This window comes from Cervus canadensis, chromosome 19 (genome assembly GCF_019320065.1).
Source record: "Cervus canadensis isolate Bull #8, Minnesota chromosome 19, ASM1932006v1, whole genome shotgun sequence".
Lineage (NCBI taxonomy): Eukaryota > Metazoa > Chordata > Mammalia > Artiodactyla > Cervidae > Cervus > Cervus canadensis.
The window spans coordinates 55,807,138-55,826,482 of record NC_057404.1 but is presented as its reverse complement, the minus strand read 5'-3'; the positions used below and the strand labels follow the sequence as shown (position 1 = coordinate 55,826,482).

Sequence of the window (19,345 nt, the reverse complement as noted above, 5' to 3'; positions counted from 1 at the left end):
ATTTTACTTATACTAATCTATTTATGTTTAATGTAAATATCAAGACACTTTTCTGCATCAGCAGCAACCAACCAGAAATAAGCATGGAGAATATGACTTCACTTACATTAGCAACAAAAACTACAAATTACATAAGATAACCTAATGAAGAAGTACTAATCCTTTACAAAGTACTTTTCAAATTTTATTAAATAACATAAAATAAGATTTAGGTAAAAAGAGAAAAGTAACATGTTCATGGATGGAGAAAAACTACACTGTAAAAAAATATCATTCTCCATAAATGAACTTATAAAGTCAATGCAGTTTTGATGAAAATTTTAGCAGGGTTTTGTGAGAAAACAGAAAAATAGTTTCTGTGAATGGAAGAATAATGGACTAAAGAAAGGGAATTTGTTTTATTGGATATATTAAGATATTTTATAAAACCAAAGCAATAAAAACAGCATGGTACTAGTACAGAAACAGATTAAAAAAATAGATGCAACAAATAGAAAAGCAATGAATAAGTGCCTGTTATATATGAGAAGGTAGCAGAAATCAGCATCACAAATAAAAAAAGAGGGATTATTTAGTAAATGACTCAATATATAGGTAAAAGTATATTTAGATTCTTACAGAATTAATTCCAAATATATTAAAAACCTAACTATAAAAGGCAATATATAAAGTAATAAAATATATGAGGCTGTCTTTGTGAACTTGGGATAGGAAAGGATGTTTAGACAAGACTAAAAATTTGTAAACTTTTAAGAGTAAGTCGAACCATGTATATTATCAAGTGTGAAACAGATCGCCAGTCCAGGTAAGATGCATGAGACAAGTGCTCAGGGCTGGTGCACTGGGAAGACCCAGAGGGATGGGATGGGGAGGGAGATGGGAGGGGGTTTCAGGATGGGGAACACATGTAAATCCATGGCTGATTCATGTCAATGTATGGCAAAAACCACTACAATATTGTAAAGTAATTAGCCTCCAACTAATAAAAATAATTGGAAAAAAAAAAAAAAAAAGAATAAGTGAGGAGCTTCCCTGGTGGTCCAGAGGTTAAGAATCTGCCTTCCAATGCAGGGGACTTGGGTGTGATCCCTGGTGGAGGAGCTAGGATCCCACACGCACAAGACAACTAAACCCTCGGGCTGCAACACCACAGTGAGAAGTCTGAGCATCGCAAAGAAGACCCAGCACAGCCAAAAAGAGTAGGTGGTGTATGAATTTTAATTCACATATAACTTAATACAGAAATCTTTCATTTTAATTCATATTAAAATCAAAGACTTCTATACAAAGAGGATATAATAGACAAACTTAACAAGCTTGTGGACGATTAAAAGATGTTTTCAAAACTTAAAACTGAAAAATGATTATTAACAAATAGAATATATAAAGAACTACTAATATCTTCAAGGAAACAAAAACTCGACAAGGGGTACAAATAGACTATTCATGGAAGAAGTAGTCTAAATAGCCAATATGGACATGAAGAGATGTTTAACTTCATATGAAGTCAGAGAAATTCAAATTAAGCCAACCTAGTACTGGGAAACGGAGGAGGAAATGGCAACCCACTCCAGTACTCTTGCCTGGAAAATCTCATGGATGCGGGAGTCTGGTGGGCTGCCGTCTAAGGGGTCGCACAGAGTCGGACATGACTGAAGCGACTTAGCAGCAGCAGCAGCAGTATTGGGAAAAATTTAAAAGTCAGCTAATACCAAATGTTGGTTAGAATGAGGAGTCATGAGAAACTTTATGCACTCTTGGGAGAGTAAACTGATAATATTGAGTGAAATTAACTATCCATATATTCTGTATGCATATCATTACTTCATCTGGGTTTACACTGTGTACAAGTGTACAAGTGTCCCCTTAAAAGGGGACATTTATGAGGATAATGTCATTGCCTTATTTGTGTTAGCAGAAAGTTATAAGAAGCCTTGACATCTGTCCCTAGGGAAATGGATTATCAGAATATGTGATAAATACATGCAATGAAATACAGTACAGCAGTAAGTAATCATTTTAAGTTATAGCAATATGGACAGATCTTAGAAATATAGAATGAATTATATATGGCAAAACAATTTATGTACACTCAAAACACACACATAGAAGGTAATATTATTTCTCAGGGTTATAGCTTCAGATGCCTAAGGACATATATTGAATATACTAATGTAAACATCTCTGATGGGAAGAACAATGTAAATGAGAATGTGTAGGACAAAGGGGAAAGAATAATGAAATAAAACGAGAGGAGCATTTCATGGACTTTATAATAAGAGTAGAAAATGAAATCTGTGTTTTTGAGAGCCATCTGACTCATGAATAATTAGCATTTGTCCTAACTTGGGAGAGGAGTAAGTAATGTTCCCAGCAAAAGGATGCACATATTTTAAAACAGATTCTGGGAGGATTTGAATGGCCTTATGTAGAAGACAGATGGGTATCTGACTAGTATACATCTTTGCTTTAAATATATTTCTCCACTGAAAGTGTTAGAAATTAGTTTGAAATTAGCCTCCAGCAATCAATCAGTCTAGGAAAGGAGTGAAAATTTGAAAATGTGACTATTTAACATTCAGAGAGAATTGCTCTGTAAATCTGGAAAATGCAAAATACTCTGTGAAAAGTGTGCCTTTTGTTGCGTTTCATGTAATCTGTCATGCAGTAGTTTAAAAAGCATCAGTTTGTTTTGTTCAATGGTTTTATCTCATTGCACATATTCACTGACTAAACCTTTTATTCATCAATAAAATTTTCCCTATCATTAATTCTTGTGTGAACAATATACTACAAATTATAGCTTGTAGATGCTGCTCTGTCATGCTTAGCATATTGCATTTTTCAATTGCTTTGGTATTCTCGGTATTATCTTAAAACTCTTTAAAGTCTTCTGGACATTATGTCACTTTTGTCCATATTGTCCTTAATAAATCATAGCAAGATGAACTATATAATTAAATGAAGGTTAAATTCTATGTGCTAAATATTCAAAGGCACTACTTTTTGATAGTCCAACCTCATGCATGCTTTTCTTGGTTAAATAGAAAATATAACCATCTTTTCCTATCACTCACATTTTAGAAGTAATATGATTTTCATTATTAATATTTTAAATAATATTCTTTAATCATAGCAAATATCTCTATTAAAACGTCTTGGAGCTTGTCAAAAATTGTCCCTCGTTTTTCCGTTACAATGTAGGGGAAATCTTAGGAGTTAATAGAATGGGGGATTAATAATAACAGGCTTTGCCAGAACTTAGGCACAATATTCTCTAAATCATCACATTTTCTTTATCAGGTAACTAAAACCACTGTTTTATACAAGTTTTCTAATAATGTTATAGATGTATATATTTATATATATACTTATGAATGTCTTATTGTTCCACAATTTTGTGATTCTTATTTAATATTTCATGTTCTTTTCTAACTGGAAAGTAGGTCAGTGTACAAAAGTTCTGAGCATATTAATGTTCTTCTTTCAGATGTTTTTCATGCCTTGTGTGTGTCAGTCACTCAGTCGTGTCTGACAGTGACCCCATGGATTGCAGCCCACCAGGCTCCTCTGTCCATGGAATTCTCCAGGAATGGAGTGGGTTGCCATGCCCTTCTCCAGGGGATCTTCCCAACCCAGGGATTGAACCTGAATTTTCCACATTGCATACAGATTTCTTTACCACCTGAGCCACCAGGGAAGTCCTTGGTAAATTAAAATATGATTACATTTATAAGGCACCCAGTGAAAGTTATGTGAAGCCACTTGAAGCCAGAGGCAACTCCCCACCCTGTGAGTCCTGCCCCACCATCCTGGAGCTGAAGGGGGAGCTATTTCCCACACATTTAACAACTCTGTTCCAGCAACCAGATTGGAAAGCTCTGAACTAACGCTTTAAAATTTTTTTAAAGAAATAATTTCTTTCCCAGCCTCTAGAGGTAAGATTAAATCTAGAACATAGTGAGACCTCCTCTTTTATACAGAAAGAATGAATAAAAGATGGTAAGTTGTATGACCCTTCAAAGAGTAGGGAAGACTCAGGGAAAATCTCTGGAGACTTTTTACTAGTAGAAGTAGTATAATGATTTATATTTGGAATCAAGATGTCAATATCTGTCTAGATTTAATAGTTTTTAAGGGATGCTAGTAATGCGGCAGACACAGAAGGTGATAGGCAAGCAGGACAGGGCACTTGAAAATATGGGGTGGATAGTAGGAGACTACACTGCAGGTGAGACAAGGTTATTTGAGAGCAATGATCCACAAACTGCTCAGTCTTTCAGTGTCCAAGATAACTGGATAAAACCCTGAGCAGGTAATGACTGATCTGTCTGCCTTTTCCAAAGCACTTTCTTCAGGACATCTTGTGAGATACTCATAAGTATTTGGAGGGGCGGGGGAAAGACGAATCTCTTTTTCAAATAAATGTGGGAAATTCTGAAATAAAGTTACACTTGATGCTTGATTTCCAAGAGTCTTTAATATGCTGCTATTATTCATATGTTTCCAGGAGGAAACAGTAACACATACCCTTTCTCAGATGAGCAAACTATAATATACACCCTTTCTCAAATGTGTTTGGCCATGTGCACTTACTTACTTATTTTTTCTCAAAATATATTATTAACCCCCTCAGAACACTAGGGTTTTTTCTAAGATAAGAGTAGACCTATCCTACTGCCTTTAAGTGTGTTGTTTGGAACAATATATAACAACTTTGAAGACTATGAACTGGTGGTAGTAACCTGTCCTGAGGTTGGATCAATAAAAGTGTTTTTCCCTTTTTACCTTTAATTTGTTTTCTATCTCTAGTCAATATCTTTTAATATACAAAGTTGTAATACAAATTGATCTGTGACATGTCTCTCAATTTATATGAGATGATTTCACACATTTTAAACAATTCGATCAATCTTTCAAGTGGTTGCAATTCTTTGCTATTCAGGAAAAAAAGTTTGTGGAAAGTTATATATGGCTTTTATAGCCTGTTAGGATTAATTTTATGTATAATATTAACTTTTAAATGTGGTTAAGAAAATGTAGCAAATTAGAAGTTAATAACACTGATTAAGTTAATTTCAGTTGATAGTAAATTTTATTTGGGCTTCCTAGGTGGGGCTAGTGGTAAAGAACCTGCCTACCAATACAGGAGACATAAGAAATGTGGGTTTGATCCCTGAGTTGGGAAGATCCCCTTGAGGAGGGCATGGGACCAACTCGAGTATTCTTGCCTGGAGAATCTCATGGACAGAGGAGCCTCACAGGCTACAGTCCATAGGTTCTCAAAGAGAAGGACACAACTGGAGGGACTTAGCACACGCACAAGAAAATTTTACTTGTTACTAACCCAATTATTTTGCATTTTTTGCTGATTTGTTCTTTATACACTATAGCTTTTCTAACTTCCTATATTGCTTTTACAGTGAAAAATCAGACTTCATTATATTTTGCTATATGATATGTAAAACATAAGGTCCTAAGACACTGGAAGGAAATGTGCAAAATATAACCACAATTGTCTTGGAGTGATGGGGCTTTATGCAATTCAACCGCGAGGGCCCTCTGAATTCTACTTCTGCATTTTAGGAATTCATTATAAGGACAAATAAATATGTTTTTAAAAAGATTTAATTGCCACCTGGACAATAGAGTGGTGCAACACTGTAACCATCTGAAGTGAAGCAGGAGATAAACCTCCACAGGCCCTAAGGTCAGTAGGTCCTTCACTTTCCATGGGACCTTCACTAAGTCACTGACCTGTTCCAAACCTCTTCTATAAAACTGGAACAGTAATGCACCTACCTCACAGGAAATTAAAATAGGAAAATACTGTTTCCTGGATGACTAAACTGAAGATGTAACTGCCTACATAAAAATGAAAGTTCTTTGGAAAAAATCTCCAAGTTTATGATAACACAATTTAACAGTTGTTTTGCTTTTGACACAATCAGTTCAGTCTTCAGTGAATTAAAGTTTGAGAAACCTTGAGGGAAATTATAAAGAGTTAAAATTCTAAAATAATCGGCAGCAGCTCTGATGAGACAACGGATGTCCAGCCTGCCTCTTGTTGATGTTTATCTGCATTTTACATAGATCAACATTCTATCAAGGATGAGGTTCTATTGCTTGTGTTCAAGCTTGTGTGAGACAAAGCCTAATTACTATTGCTTTACTCTAGTTCAAAGATGCAAATATACTTTTGGCGTTTTGATTCTGGAAATTATCCTATCTGGTTCTACACCATTTTGACATCAATGTAATTGTTGATTTTCCACCACAAGGAGTATAAAAAGAAAGATACAGCCTAGAGGCAGCCATGTATTTTAGATTAAGGGTGGCTGTGAATCCCATTTTCTCACCCTGGTCCACCGAGAGAAAAACTTCATGCTCTGTGTACTGGTGGGACAGGATGAAGCACACTGCTTTGAAACTTTTATCTTTAACTAATTTTTACTGTTGTATTTTCTTTCTTTTCAATTTAGAAAGATAATAAGAGAAAGAATTACAGGGGAAACTATGTTTCTATCTCAGTGTTTTGAACAAAGCAATCTATTGAATCTTTGACATTTTTTAGAAACCACCCACATGATTTAAAAAAAAAAAAAGTTTGCTTCTTCTTGAGGCTCATTTAAAGAAACTTCAAATACAAGGAAACGCATGACAATTATCTTCTGATTCCTGCAATTCAGTGGGACTCATTTAATGTTAGAATGCCAATAAAAATTTTTGCTGCCCAGCAGAAACACAGAATCCAGATCAGATGGTCTTGATTACCTATAACACTGACAATAGATTAAGAACAGGCACTGTATTTTGGAGCATACTGCTCTTATTGTGACGTTTTGGACAGCTTTTTTTTTTTTTTACAAACTTTCTATGTTGTACTGGGGTATAGCCGACTAACAATGTTGTGATGCTTTCAGGTAAACAGTGAGGGGACTCAGCCGTCCATATACACGGATCCATGGGCTTTCCCAATGGCTCAGTTGTAAAGAACCTACCTGCAATGCAGGAGACAAAGGAGACATGGGTTCAATCCCTGGATGGAGAAGATCCCCTGGAGGGGAAATGGAAACCCACGCCAGTATTCTTGCCTGAAAAAATCCCATGGACAGAGGAGCCTGGTGGGCTACAGTCCAAAGGGTGGCGTAGAGTCGGACATGACTGAGCACATTCTCCCCCAAACTCCCCTTCCATCCAAGCTGCCACGTAACACTGGGCAGAGTTCCATGTGCCACACAGCAGGACCTTGTTGGTTAGCATTTTAAGTATAGTAGGGTGGACATGTTTTTCCCAAGCTCCCTACCCATCCCTTCCCTGCATCCTGACCCCTGGCAACCATAAGTTTGTTCTCTAAGTCTGTGAGTCTAGGACAACGTTGAAGTGAGGATTCTTCCTCCGCAATCTTCTTTGTGAAAGAGATTCAAACTCCTTTGATCTAAGCTCAGATTTCACCCTGGGGCCACTGGTTGCTGGCTGGGGATGGCCTGCGGCAGATGTCTTGAGCAAAGGCACATGCGGGCTGGGTTTGGGTACAGAGGGAGACAGACACAGATAAGAGATCAGTGCTCAACAAGGTGTGTTTGTTCATACTCAGATTTGTGTTATTGAGGGAGTACCGCTTCTTAGAACTTCTTCTTAGAATAAAAGTACCACTATTAGTCAGGATCCAATCAGGAAACCAGGGTCCACACCATGTGGTTCAATAGGAGGAATTTAATATAGGAGCCTCTTACAAAGGTCATGAAATCTGGGGCCACCATGACTTTCTGCCCAGAGAGTCTTTACCATCAGGCTGTTTCTTTCACTTAGGGAAGAATTAACTAAAAAAAGATATTTTCCAGTTGTTTCTTTCTTAGGTGTATTATTTTCCCCACTCATTCTTTAAAATATGTTTAACAGTTATTCTAAAACCCTTCCCTTATTTAACTTTTCCTCATATGCAAATCAGACTCTGAAAAATACCTTCAAAAATACAAAAATCAACAATGCAGATCATAGAAATAAAAAATGCAAAAAAAAAAAAATCTTAAAATACCAATCACTCTACACCCAGAGATAATAATTTCAAATTTTTGGTTGAAAAGTTTATAGAAAAATCTTACAGTATTATACAGTTTTGTTACTAGCTTTTATCCTCCAATGAACATTTTTTTTTCCTATTTCTTTACATATTCTTCAGAAACTTTCCTTTTGGTGGATTCACTATATTCCAAGCCTAAATTTCTTTACCATTTTCCTGCTGTTGGAAATTGAGTTTATTTCCAACCATGTAATTTTAAATAAAGCTAAAATATAATATTCTTATAAATAAGCTTTTTTTTCTTTTTGTTGCCTCTTTGATTATTTCCAAAACTAAGACAAGTCCTACCCTCTTTTTGTCCCTTCTTAATTTGTGAGAGGGGGCAAAGAGTCGGGTCTAATTATGACTTAAATATGAGCAGTGCTAAATGACATGGTTTCTTAGAAATTAAAGAAAATTATAACTTTAAAATACAATGATATATAAAAAATAACCAATTCCAGAAACCTCTAAGTTTTCATGCCCTTTAGCCCCCTCAATGTTCTCTTCATGTTCTCTCTGTTTTCCTCTTAATGAACATAATTTTCTACAGTGTCATCCTTCAAGAAAAAGAATCAGATTCTCTTATACAGATTTTCTACTTTATTCAGTTTCTGTAGTTGGAGGCAATATTATTTTCTACTATTTCAATATACTGTACTTCAGATGAATAACAGGCTTGGATATATATCTTTATACTTAATATTGTTTCTATGGGAAAATGTATTCAGAGATTCAAATACATATTTAAAAATAAACTTTAACAACACAATTTGCTTACAGGTAAAGGACGTTCAGGATTTCAAAAAGTAAACCTATCTGGTTAAACGGGTTACGTTATTCATATATTACCAAATACCATTGTGCTTTGATATGTAGTTCATCAAGTCACATATGAAAATCTCTTTTCTAAGAAATGTGTGTGTGCATTAAATATTAGATATGGTAGATTCTTTGAAAGATTTAGGCACTTGGAATTACTAGCTGACCCTTAAGTTATGTTGATTTCCAGAAGGAGACTATAAACTGTGTCAATGAAGATCCTGAGCAAATTTTGCACAATAGCATAGTCATCACTGTTGTTATTGTCTTGCTTTATTTTTTTTTCATAACATTTATCAATCGGTTTATAATATATTTATATGTTTTTATTTTAAATTCCATCCTTCATTAGAGTATTAGCACCATAAGAGCAGGTCATTTCTTTTATTCTCTGCTTTATTCACTGTCTTGTATATAGTAGGTGCTCAATTAATGCCTTATTTGAATGAATGACTATTGTGTGAATAAAATGTGAAGATTGTTTCAGATATGATACAACAGAAATAACATAAAATATTAAAAATTTTGTAAATAAGCCCAATTTAAAAAATTGCAAGTGTCATATTTTTATTATCATCCAAAGTATTTGTGAGCTGTTTTGTTTTATAGATATGTTCATTTGTGTCATTTTTTAGATTACACATATAAATAATATCTTGAAATACTGAGTGTGTCAAATCTTGAGCTGTGTCTGTACAGAAAAGAAGTGTGAATCTCAAAGCCTACATTACAAAACATGTATCTTTTTCTAAGTAAATTAAAAAATTTTGTCTTAAAAAAATGTGAAATAGACCTAACTCTTTAAACCAAGCAGCATTGTTGATGATTTTAGAATGTGGTTGCCCTGACCTTCATGGAAAGTCACAAATATGTTTTTCATTTAATACAGACTTCATTTGCTTGATTCTTAGTAAGTAAGTTAAATGTCCCACACCATAAAAATTACCCTTAGACAAAGGGTACTTTGTCTTCTAAAAGGAAGAATTCTGAAGCTAAGAATTCTCAACGATTCAAAGATAAACGTTAGTCTTTATGGAGGGGCAAGGCAACAAAGAAATAATATGACCAGGGTCAAATTTAGTCTGGCTTTTTCCCCCCAGCAACTCTTAGGCATTTGTCATAGGGTTTAACAAAAGTTCCCAAGGTTAAATGAGGGAATGGAATTAGAATAGATTTTAAACAAATGTTTATTAAGATCCACAACTGTATTCACTATTGGTAACTGAAACTTCAAAGCAGAGTAATGAATTTAAATACATAGTAACTAAAAATACTTTTTAAAATTTATAGAAGGAACAAGTTAGGTTGGAAAGAATCATTACCATCAATCAGTCTTAGAACTGAAGGCTTTATTTTATGCATGCCTGAGAGGTAAACTGATTAATGTATCTATGGCCTGCACATTTCCACTATATCTCTTTTCTCTCTCTTTCCCACTCTACCCTTCATTTTTCAGGCCCCCTTCACCTCTCCCAACACAGTCACCCCACACATTCATGCACATGCACAAGTCTGTCTTTGGTATGAAGCTAACATCTTAGGTTTATTGGTAACTCATCTTACTAATGGACCCCGTTACAATGATCTCATTAGAAAAGTTAAAACAATAGTTGCCTATTAATCATAGAAATGTTTGCAAATGATTAAAAAAGTAATTCCCTTTTCTTGTCCTAAATTGCAGAGACTGTAATGAAAGCAATTATTTTTGCCATTTACTGTGTTATCAGAATGTTCATATCACTGCAGAAGTAAGAAAAGTTTTTCTATTTAGTTTGGCCTCTGCAATCACAACAAAAGATATTTATATAAAAGGCCAGAAAACCATCAAGAAATTTTACCCAGTATCCCAATGCTATCAAATCTATCCTAAGAAAATATTCTAAAATAGCGAAAATTATGAATACAAGTATTGCTGCAAGCAATAAAAGGAATTCAAGGTAAATTAAGCAAGTAGGAGAATTTGTTGAAAAGATAAGTCATAAATTTAATGGCACATTTGTAAAACAGCTTCAGGAACAGATAGGAGCTAAAAAACAACCCTAGAGTGGGTCAGAGCTGCAGGAATTCCTAGACTCTCTTATCATTGTGCTACCACTGGAATTAGTCAGCTCTAACTACATTTTCTTTCTAGACTTTTACATGCTTAAGATTCAAAAAGTAAAGAAAAAAGAGGACTAACTAACATCAGAAATGAAAGGGAGATATTACAATTGATTCCACAGAAATACAAAGGATCATAAGAGATTACTATAAACAATTACATGACAACAAATTGGACAACCTAGAAGAAATGGAAGAATTTCTAAAACCATACAACCTATTAAGACTGAATCATGGTGGAAGAGAAAATCTAAACAGACCAATTAACTGTTAATGAAATTGAATCAGTAATTAAAAACCTCCCAGCAAACAAAAGTTTAAAACTTCAGAGATGAATTCTACCAAACATTCAAAAGAGAATTAAACCAATCCCTCTCAAACTCTTCAAAAATAGAAGAGAACTCTTTTAAACTCATTTAAAGAGGTCAGCATTACCCTGATACCAACACCAGACAGGATACCAAAGAAAAGAAATTATAGGCCAATATTATTGATGGATCAGAGAAGGCAATGGCACCCTACTTCAGTACTCTTGCCTGGGAGATCCCATGGACGGAGGAGCCTGGTAGGCTGCAGTCCATGGGGTTGCTACGAGTCGGACACGACTGAGTGACTTCACTTTCACTTTTCACTTTCATGCATTGGAGAAGGAAATGGCAACCCACTCCAGGGTTCTTGCCTGGAGAATCCCAGGGACGGGGGAGCCTGGTGAGCTGCTGTCTATGGCGTTGCACAGGGTCGGACACGACTGAAGTGACTTAGCAGCAGCAGCATTATTGATGGGTGCAAAAATCCTCGACAAAATATTAGCAAACTGATTTCAACAATACATTTTAAGGATCATACACCATGATCAAGTAGGATTTTTTTCCAGGGATGTAAGTATCATTCAATATCTGCTATGAAGTCAATGTGATACACCACATTAACAAAATGAAGGATAAAAATTATGATTATCTCAACTGAAACAAACAAAAAAAGCATTTGACAAAAGTCAACATCCATGTACAAAAAAATCTCTAAACAAAATGAGAATAGAGGGAATGTACCTCAACATAATAAAGGCTGTACATGACAAAGCCACAGCTAACATCACACTCAACGGCGAAAAGCTGCAAGTCTTTCCTCTAAGATGAGAAACAAGACAAGATGTTCACTGTCACCAGTTATTTTCAACACAGTATAGGAAATGCTACACAGAGTAATTAGGTGAGAAAAAGAAATAAAAGGCATCCAAATTGGAAAGGAAGAAGTAAACCTGTCACTTGCAGATATTATATGCAAAAAACCCTAAAGATGCCATAAAAACTGTTAGAGACAGTAAACAAAATCAGTAAAGTTGCAGGATACAAAATCAATATGCAAAAATTTGGTATGTTCCTGTACACAAATAAACTAACATAAAGAGAAATAAAGAAAATAATCTCATTTATAATTACATCAAAAAGAATAAAGTTCTTAGGAATAAATTTAACCAAGAAGGTGAAAAGCTTACATATTGAAAACTAGGGAATTCCTTGGCAGTCCAGTGGTTAAGACTCAGCACTTTCAATGTGGGGGCCTGTGTTTGATCGAAATAGACAAAAACAACAGAATGGGAAAGACTTGAGGTCTCTTCAAGAAAATTAGAGATACCAAGGGAACTTTTCATGCAAAGATGGGCTCAATAAAGGACAGAAATGGTAGGGACCTAACAGAAGCAGAAGATATTAAGAAGAGGTGGCAAGAATACATGGAAAAACAATACAATAAAGATCTTCATGACCCAGATAACCACAATGGTGTGATCACTCACCTAGAACCAGACATCCTGGAATGCAAAGTCAGGTGGGCCTTGGGAAGCATCACTATGAACAAAGCTAGTGGAGGTGATGGAGTTCCAGTTGAACTGTTTCAAATCCTAAAAGATGATGCTGTGAAAGTGCTACACTCAATATGCCAGCAAATTTGGAAAACTCAGCAGTGGCCACAGGACTGGAAAAGGTCAGTTTTCATTCCAATCCCAAAGAAAGGCAATGCCAAAGAATGCTCAAACTACCACACAATTACACTCATCTCAAATGCTAGCAAAGTAATGCTCAAAATTCTCCAAGCCAGGCTTCAACAGTATGTGAACTGTGAACTTCCAGATGTTCACACTGGATTTAGAAAAGGCAGAGGAATCAGAGATCAAATTGCCAACATCTGTTGTAGTTGTTGATTTTATTGGCACTATGAAATCTAATTAAGCTTTTGAGATTTTTCTTTTTTTCTTCCAATCACACTTTTTATTGCTATTATAAACCTCTGCCTCTATGTTGGGCTTTTGCAGTTCTGTGGAGTTTTTCTTTTTTTTTTTTCCTTTCCTCTTCCTTTTTTCTTCTAATTTTTTAAAACCTATTATTATTTTTTCTACATTTATTACTTTGCTTGCTTTTCCTACTGTTCTTTTCCCCTTGAAGATCTTTAATGTATATAAATCTTCTTTATCTATCTCTATTTAGCTTTGCATATCTATTCTTTCTTATCTTTCCTCTCAACATACGTTAGTTTTGTTTTCATTGCTTTATTCCAAACATGGCACCTTGCTTTATTTATCAAACTGGAAAACAAAACTAAAGCAAGATATTTTTTTGGCACCTTGCTTTAGTTTTGTTTTCCAGTTTGTGCTTTAGTTAGTTTTGTTCTTAATTGACAGATATAATTTTTGGTTTCCTTTGTTCGCCAGGTCACTATTGTACTTTATTTTGGTTGGACTGTTTTGATTTTGCTTATGGATGTATCTGTATATGTGTATAGTCCATGATTTTAATTATTATTTGCTGATTATGTAAAACTGCCATTAGTCTGGGATTCATCTTTGGTTTCTCATTTTTGAGTATGTGTTTTTATCTCACTTGATGCCATAACAAACCACTTGTGGAATTTCATTTCTGACCAGAGATCACGCCCTGAACCTTTGGATTGGGAGCACTGACTCCAAGATGCTAGACACCAGAGAACTAACCCTAGGGAGTATCAAATAGTGAGAAGTCACACAAAGGAAACCACTGAACACAAGACCCAGCATCACCCAACCTCCAATAGCACCCCGTGCAGGATGCCTCATCCAAAGAACAAACAAAACAAAAATACAAACAGAATTATCAGCCTTAATTACCACCTCACTCAGCCTTACCCAGCAGAGGAAAACCAATCAAACAAAAAACTTAGCATACATCTCACCCTATACAAAGCTTACACAAACCACTGCACCAACCTTAGTGAGGCAGAAACCAAAAGGAAGAAAAACTTCAACCTTGAAGCCTGAGAAAAGGAGATCTCAAACACAATAAGTTTAAAAAAAAAATAATGAAAAGGCAGAGAATTACTGCACAAATGAATAAACAAACTAGAAACACAGAAGTCCAAATAAATGAAGAGGAAATAGGCAAACTACCTGAAAAAGAATTCAGAATAATGATAGTAAAGATGATAAAAAAAAATCTTGAAAACATAATGGAGAAAATGCAAGAATCAATTAACAAAGACCTAGAAGAATTAAAGAATAAACATACAGAGACAAACAACACAATTACTGAAATTAAAAATACTCTACAAGGAATCAGTAGCAGAATATCTGAAGCAGAAGAATGAATCAGTGAGCTGGCAGATAAAATGGTGGAAATAGCTTCTGAAGAGCAGAATAAAGTAAAAAGAAGGAAAAGAACTGAGGATAGTCTCAGAGACCTCCAGGACAAATATCAAATGCACTAACATTTGAACCATAGGGGTCCCAGAAGAAGAGAAAAAGAAAGGGTATGAGAAAATTTTTGAAGAGACTATAGTTGAAAATTTCCCCAACATGGAAAAGGAAATAGTCAATCAAGCCCAAGAGGCACAAAGAGTCCCATACAGGGAGAAACATGCCACAAGACACATACTAATCAAACTAACAAAGATTAAACACAAATAAAGAATATCAAAAGCAGCAAGGGAAAAGCACAAGTAACATACAAGAGAGACCCCATATGTTTAACAGCTGGTCTTTCAGGAGAAACTCTGCAGGCCAGAAGGGAAAGGCAGGATATATATAAAGTACTGAAAGGGAAAAATCTACAACCAAGATTACTCTATCTGGAAAGGATCTTATTCAAAATTGATGGAGAAATCAAAAGCTTTTCAGACAAGCAAAGTTAAGAGAATTCAGTAACACCAAACCAGCTTTACAACAAATGTTAAATGGACTTATGTAGTCAAGAAATACAAGAGAAGAAAAAAGATCTACAAAATCAAACCCCAAACAATTAAGAAAATGGCAATAGGAACATATATATAAATAATTACTTTAAATGTAAATGGATTAAATGCTCCAACCAAAAGACACAGATTGGCTGAATGGATAAAAAAACAGGACCCATATAAATGCTGTCTACAAGAAACCCACTTCAGACCTAAAGACACATATAGACTGAAAGTGAGTGGATGGAAAAACATATTCCATGAAAATGGAAGCAAAAGAAAGCTGGAGTAGCAATCTTCATATCAGACAAAATAGAGCTTAAAATAAAGAATATTAAAAGAGATAAGGAAGGATACTGCATAATGATCAAGGTATCAATCCAAGAGGAAAATATAACAACTGTAAATATCTATGCACTTAACATAAGAGCACCTCAATATATAAGACAAGCACTAACAGATATAAAAGGAGAAATTGACAGTAACACAATAATAGTAGGAGACTTTCACACCCCACTCACACCAATGGACAGATCATCAAAACAGAAAATTAATAAGGAAACACAAGTCTTAAATGATACATTAGATGAGATGGATCTCACTGATATTTTCAGGACAGTCCATCCAAATGCAGGAGAATACATCTTCTTTTCAAGTGCACATGGAACATTCTCCAGAATAGACCACATCTTAGGTCACAAATCAAACCTCAGTAAATTTAAGAAAATTGAAATCATATCAAGCATCTTTTCTGACCACAATGCTATGAGACTAGATATCAATTACAAGAAAAAAACTAAAAAACACAAACACATGAAGATTAAACAATGCATTTCTAAATAACCAACAGGTTACTGAAGAAATCAAAAGGGAAATAAAAAAATTTCTAGAAACAAATGACAATGAAAACATGACAACTCAAAACCTATGGGATGCAGCAAAAACAGTTCTAAGAGAGAATACAATCCTACTTCAAGAAACAGAAAAACATCAAATAGACAACCTCACTTTACACCTAAAACAAATGGAAAAAGAAGAACAAAAAAACCCCAAAGTTAGCAGAAGGAAAGAAATCATAAAGATCTGAGCAGAAATAAATGAAAAAGAAATGAAAGAAACAATAGTAAAGATTAATAAAACTAAAAGCTGGTTTTTAAAGAAGATAAACAAAATTGACAAACCTTTGGCCAGACTCATCAAGAAAAAAACAGAGAAGAATCAAATGAACAAAATTAGAAATGAAAAAGGAGAGGTTTGTTGTAACCTCTGACAATGCAGAAATACAAAGAATTATGAGACTATTATGAACAACTATATGGCAATAAAATGGATAACCTGGAAGAAATGGACGGATTCTTAGAAGAGTTCAATCTTCCAAGACTGAATAGGAAGAAATAGAAATTATGAACAACCCAGTTACAAGCACTGAATTTGAAGCTGTGATCAAAAATCTTCCCCCCAAAACAAAAGCCTAGGACAGGATGGCTTCACAGGAGTATTCTATCAAACATTCAGAGAAGAGCTAACGCCATCTTTCTAAAACTCTTTCAAAAAACTGGAGAGGAAGGAACACTTTGAAACTCATTTTACGAGGCCATCATCACCCTGATACCAAAACCAGACAAAGACAGCACAAAAAAGAAAACTACAGGCCAATATCACTGATGAACATAGAATCAAAATCCCTCAGCAAAGTTTTAGCAAACAGAATTCAACAACACATTAAAAAGCTCATACAACATGATCAAGCTGGGTTTATTCCAGGAATGCAAGGATTCTTCAATATATGCAAACCAATTAATGTGATCTACAATATTAACAAACTGAAAAATAAAAACCATATGATAAGCTCAATAGATGCAGAAAAAGCCTTTGACAAAATTCAGCACCCATTTATGATTAAAACTTTTCAAAAAATGGGCATAGAAGGAACCAACCTCAACATAGTAAAGGCCATATATGATAAGCCTACAGCAAACATTATTCTCAATGGTGAAAAACTGAAAACATTTCCCCTAAGATCAGGAGCAAGACAAGGGTGTCCACTTTTGCCACTATTAGTCAACATAGTGGTGGAAGTCCTAGCTATAGCAATCAGAGAAGAAAAAGAAAAAAAGAATCCAGATCAGAAAAGAAGAAGTAAACCTCTCACTGTTTGTAGATGACATGATACTGTACATAGAAAACCCTAAAGATAGTATTAACAAATTAGTAGAGCTAATCAGTGAATTGAGTAAAATTGCAGGATACAAAATCAATCCACAGAAAGTGTATTTCTATATGCTAACAATGAAAAACCCGAAAGAGTAATTAAGGAATCAGTCCTATTCAGCATTGCAATGAAAAGAATTAAATATCTAGGAATAAACTTGCCTAAGGAGACAAGAGAACTGTACATAGAAAGCTATAAGACACTAATGAGAGAAATCAAAGATGACATAAACAGATGGAGAGATATTCCATGTTTCTGGGTAGGAAGAATCAATATTGTGAAAATGACCATACTACCAAATGCAATCTATAGATTCAGTGCGATCCCTATCAAATTACCAATGGCTTTTTCACAGAACTAGAACAAAAAATTTCAAATTCATATGGAAACACAAAAGACCCCGAATAACCAAAGCAGTCTTCAGAAAGAATGGAGCTGGAGGAATCAACCTTCCTGACTTCAGATGATGCTACAAAGATACATTCATCAGGATAGTATGGTACTGGCACAAAAACAGAAATATAGACCAATGGAACAAGACAGAAAGCCCAGAAATAAACCTATGCACCTATGGGTACCTTATTTTTGACAAACGAGGAAAGAATATACAATGGGGAAAAGACAGCCTCTTCAATAAATGGGAAAACTGGACAGTTACATGTAAAAGGATGAAATTATAACACTTCCTAACACCACACACAAAGCTAAACTCAAAATGGATTAAAGACCTAAATGCAAGACCAGAAACTATAGAACTTCTAGAGGAAAACAGGCAGAACACTCAATGACATAAATCAAAGCAAGATCCTCTATGACCCACCTCCTACAGTAATGGAAATAAAAACAAAAGTAAACAAGTGGGACCTGATTAAACTTAAAAGCTTTTGCACAGCAAAGGAAACTACAAGCAAGGTGAAAAGACAACCCTCAGAATGGGAGAAAATAATAGCAAATGAAACAACCGGAAAAGGATTAATTTCCAAAATATACAGACAGCTCATACAACTCAATACAAGAAAAACAACCAACCCAATCAAAAAGTGGAAAAAGACCTAAACAGACATTTCTTCAAAGAAGACAGATGGCTGCCTTTCCGGCGGTGATGACCTCCTCACGAGAATATGCCTCTCGCAAAGGATCTTCTTCATCCCTCTCCAGAAGAGAAGAGGAAACACAAGAAGAAGCACCTGGTGCAGAGCCCCAATTCCTATTTCATGGATGTAAATTGCCCAGGCTGCTATAAAATCACCACCGTCTTTAGCCATGCACAAACAGTAGTTTTGTGTGTTGGCTGCTCTACTATCCTCTGCCAGCCTACAGGAGGAAAAGCAAGGCTTACAGAAGGATGCTCTTTCAGACGGAAGCAGCACTAAAAGCACTCTGTATCAAGATGAACGGGAGACCAAGTTTTGGATTAAAAAAAAAAAAAAAGAAGAAGACAGATGGCTAACAAACACATGTAAAGATGCTCAACATTGCTCATTATTAGAAAAATGCAAATCAAAACTATAATGAGATATCACCTCACACTGGTCAGAGTGGCCATCATCAAAATGTCTACAAACAATAAATGCTGGAGAAGGTGTGGAGAAAAGGGAACACTCTAACACTGTTGGTTGGAATATAAATTGATATAGCCAGTATGGAAGAAAGTATGGAGATTCCTTAAAATCTAGGAATAAAAGCAACATATGACCTAGTAGTCCCACTCTTAGGCATATATCCTAAGGAAACCAAAATTGAAAAAGGCACAGGTATCCCATTGTTCTTTGCAGCACTATTTACCATAGCTGGAACATGGAAGCAACTTAGATATCCATCAACAGATGAATGGACAAAGAAATTGTGGTATATATACACAATGGAATACTATTCAGCCATAAAAAGGAACACATTTGAGTCAGTTTTAATGATGTGGATGAACCTATAGACTATTACTCAGAGTAAAG

At 35.1% G+C, this 19,345-nt stretch overlaps 1 protein-coding gene across 1 annotated transcript; it reads left to right on the top strand.

Annotated features, from left to right (window-relative positions):
* Window positions 1-18,517: 18,517 nt before the first annotated feature.
* On the top strand, window positions 18,518-18,801 carry LOC122422151 (40S ribosomal protein S27-like). Its single transcript, XM_043438448.1, has one exon. It carries the CDS (start codon window positions 18,518-18,520, stop codon window positions 18,767-18,769), a length of 252 nt encoding a protein of 83 aa, XP_043294383.1. The 3' UTR covers window positions 18,770-18,801.
* The last annotated feature ends 544 nt before the right edge of the window (window positions 18,802-19,345 follow it).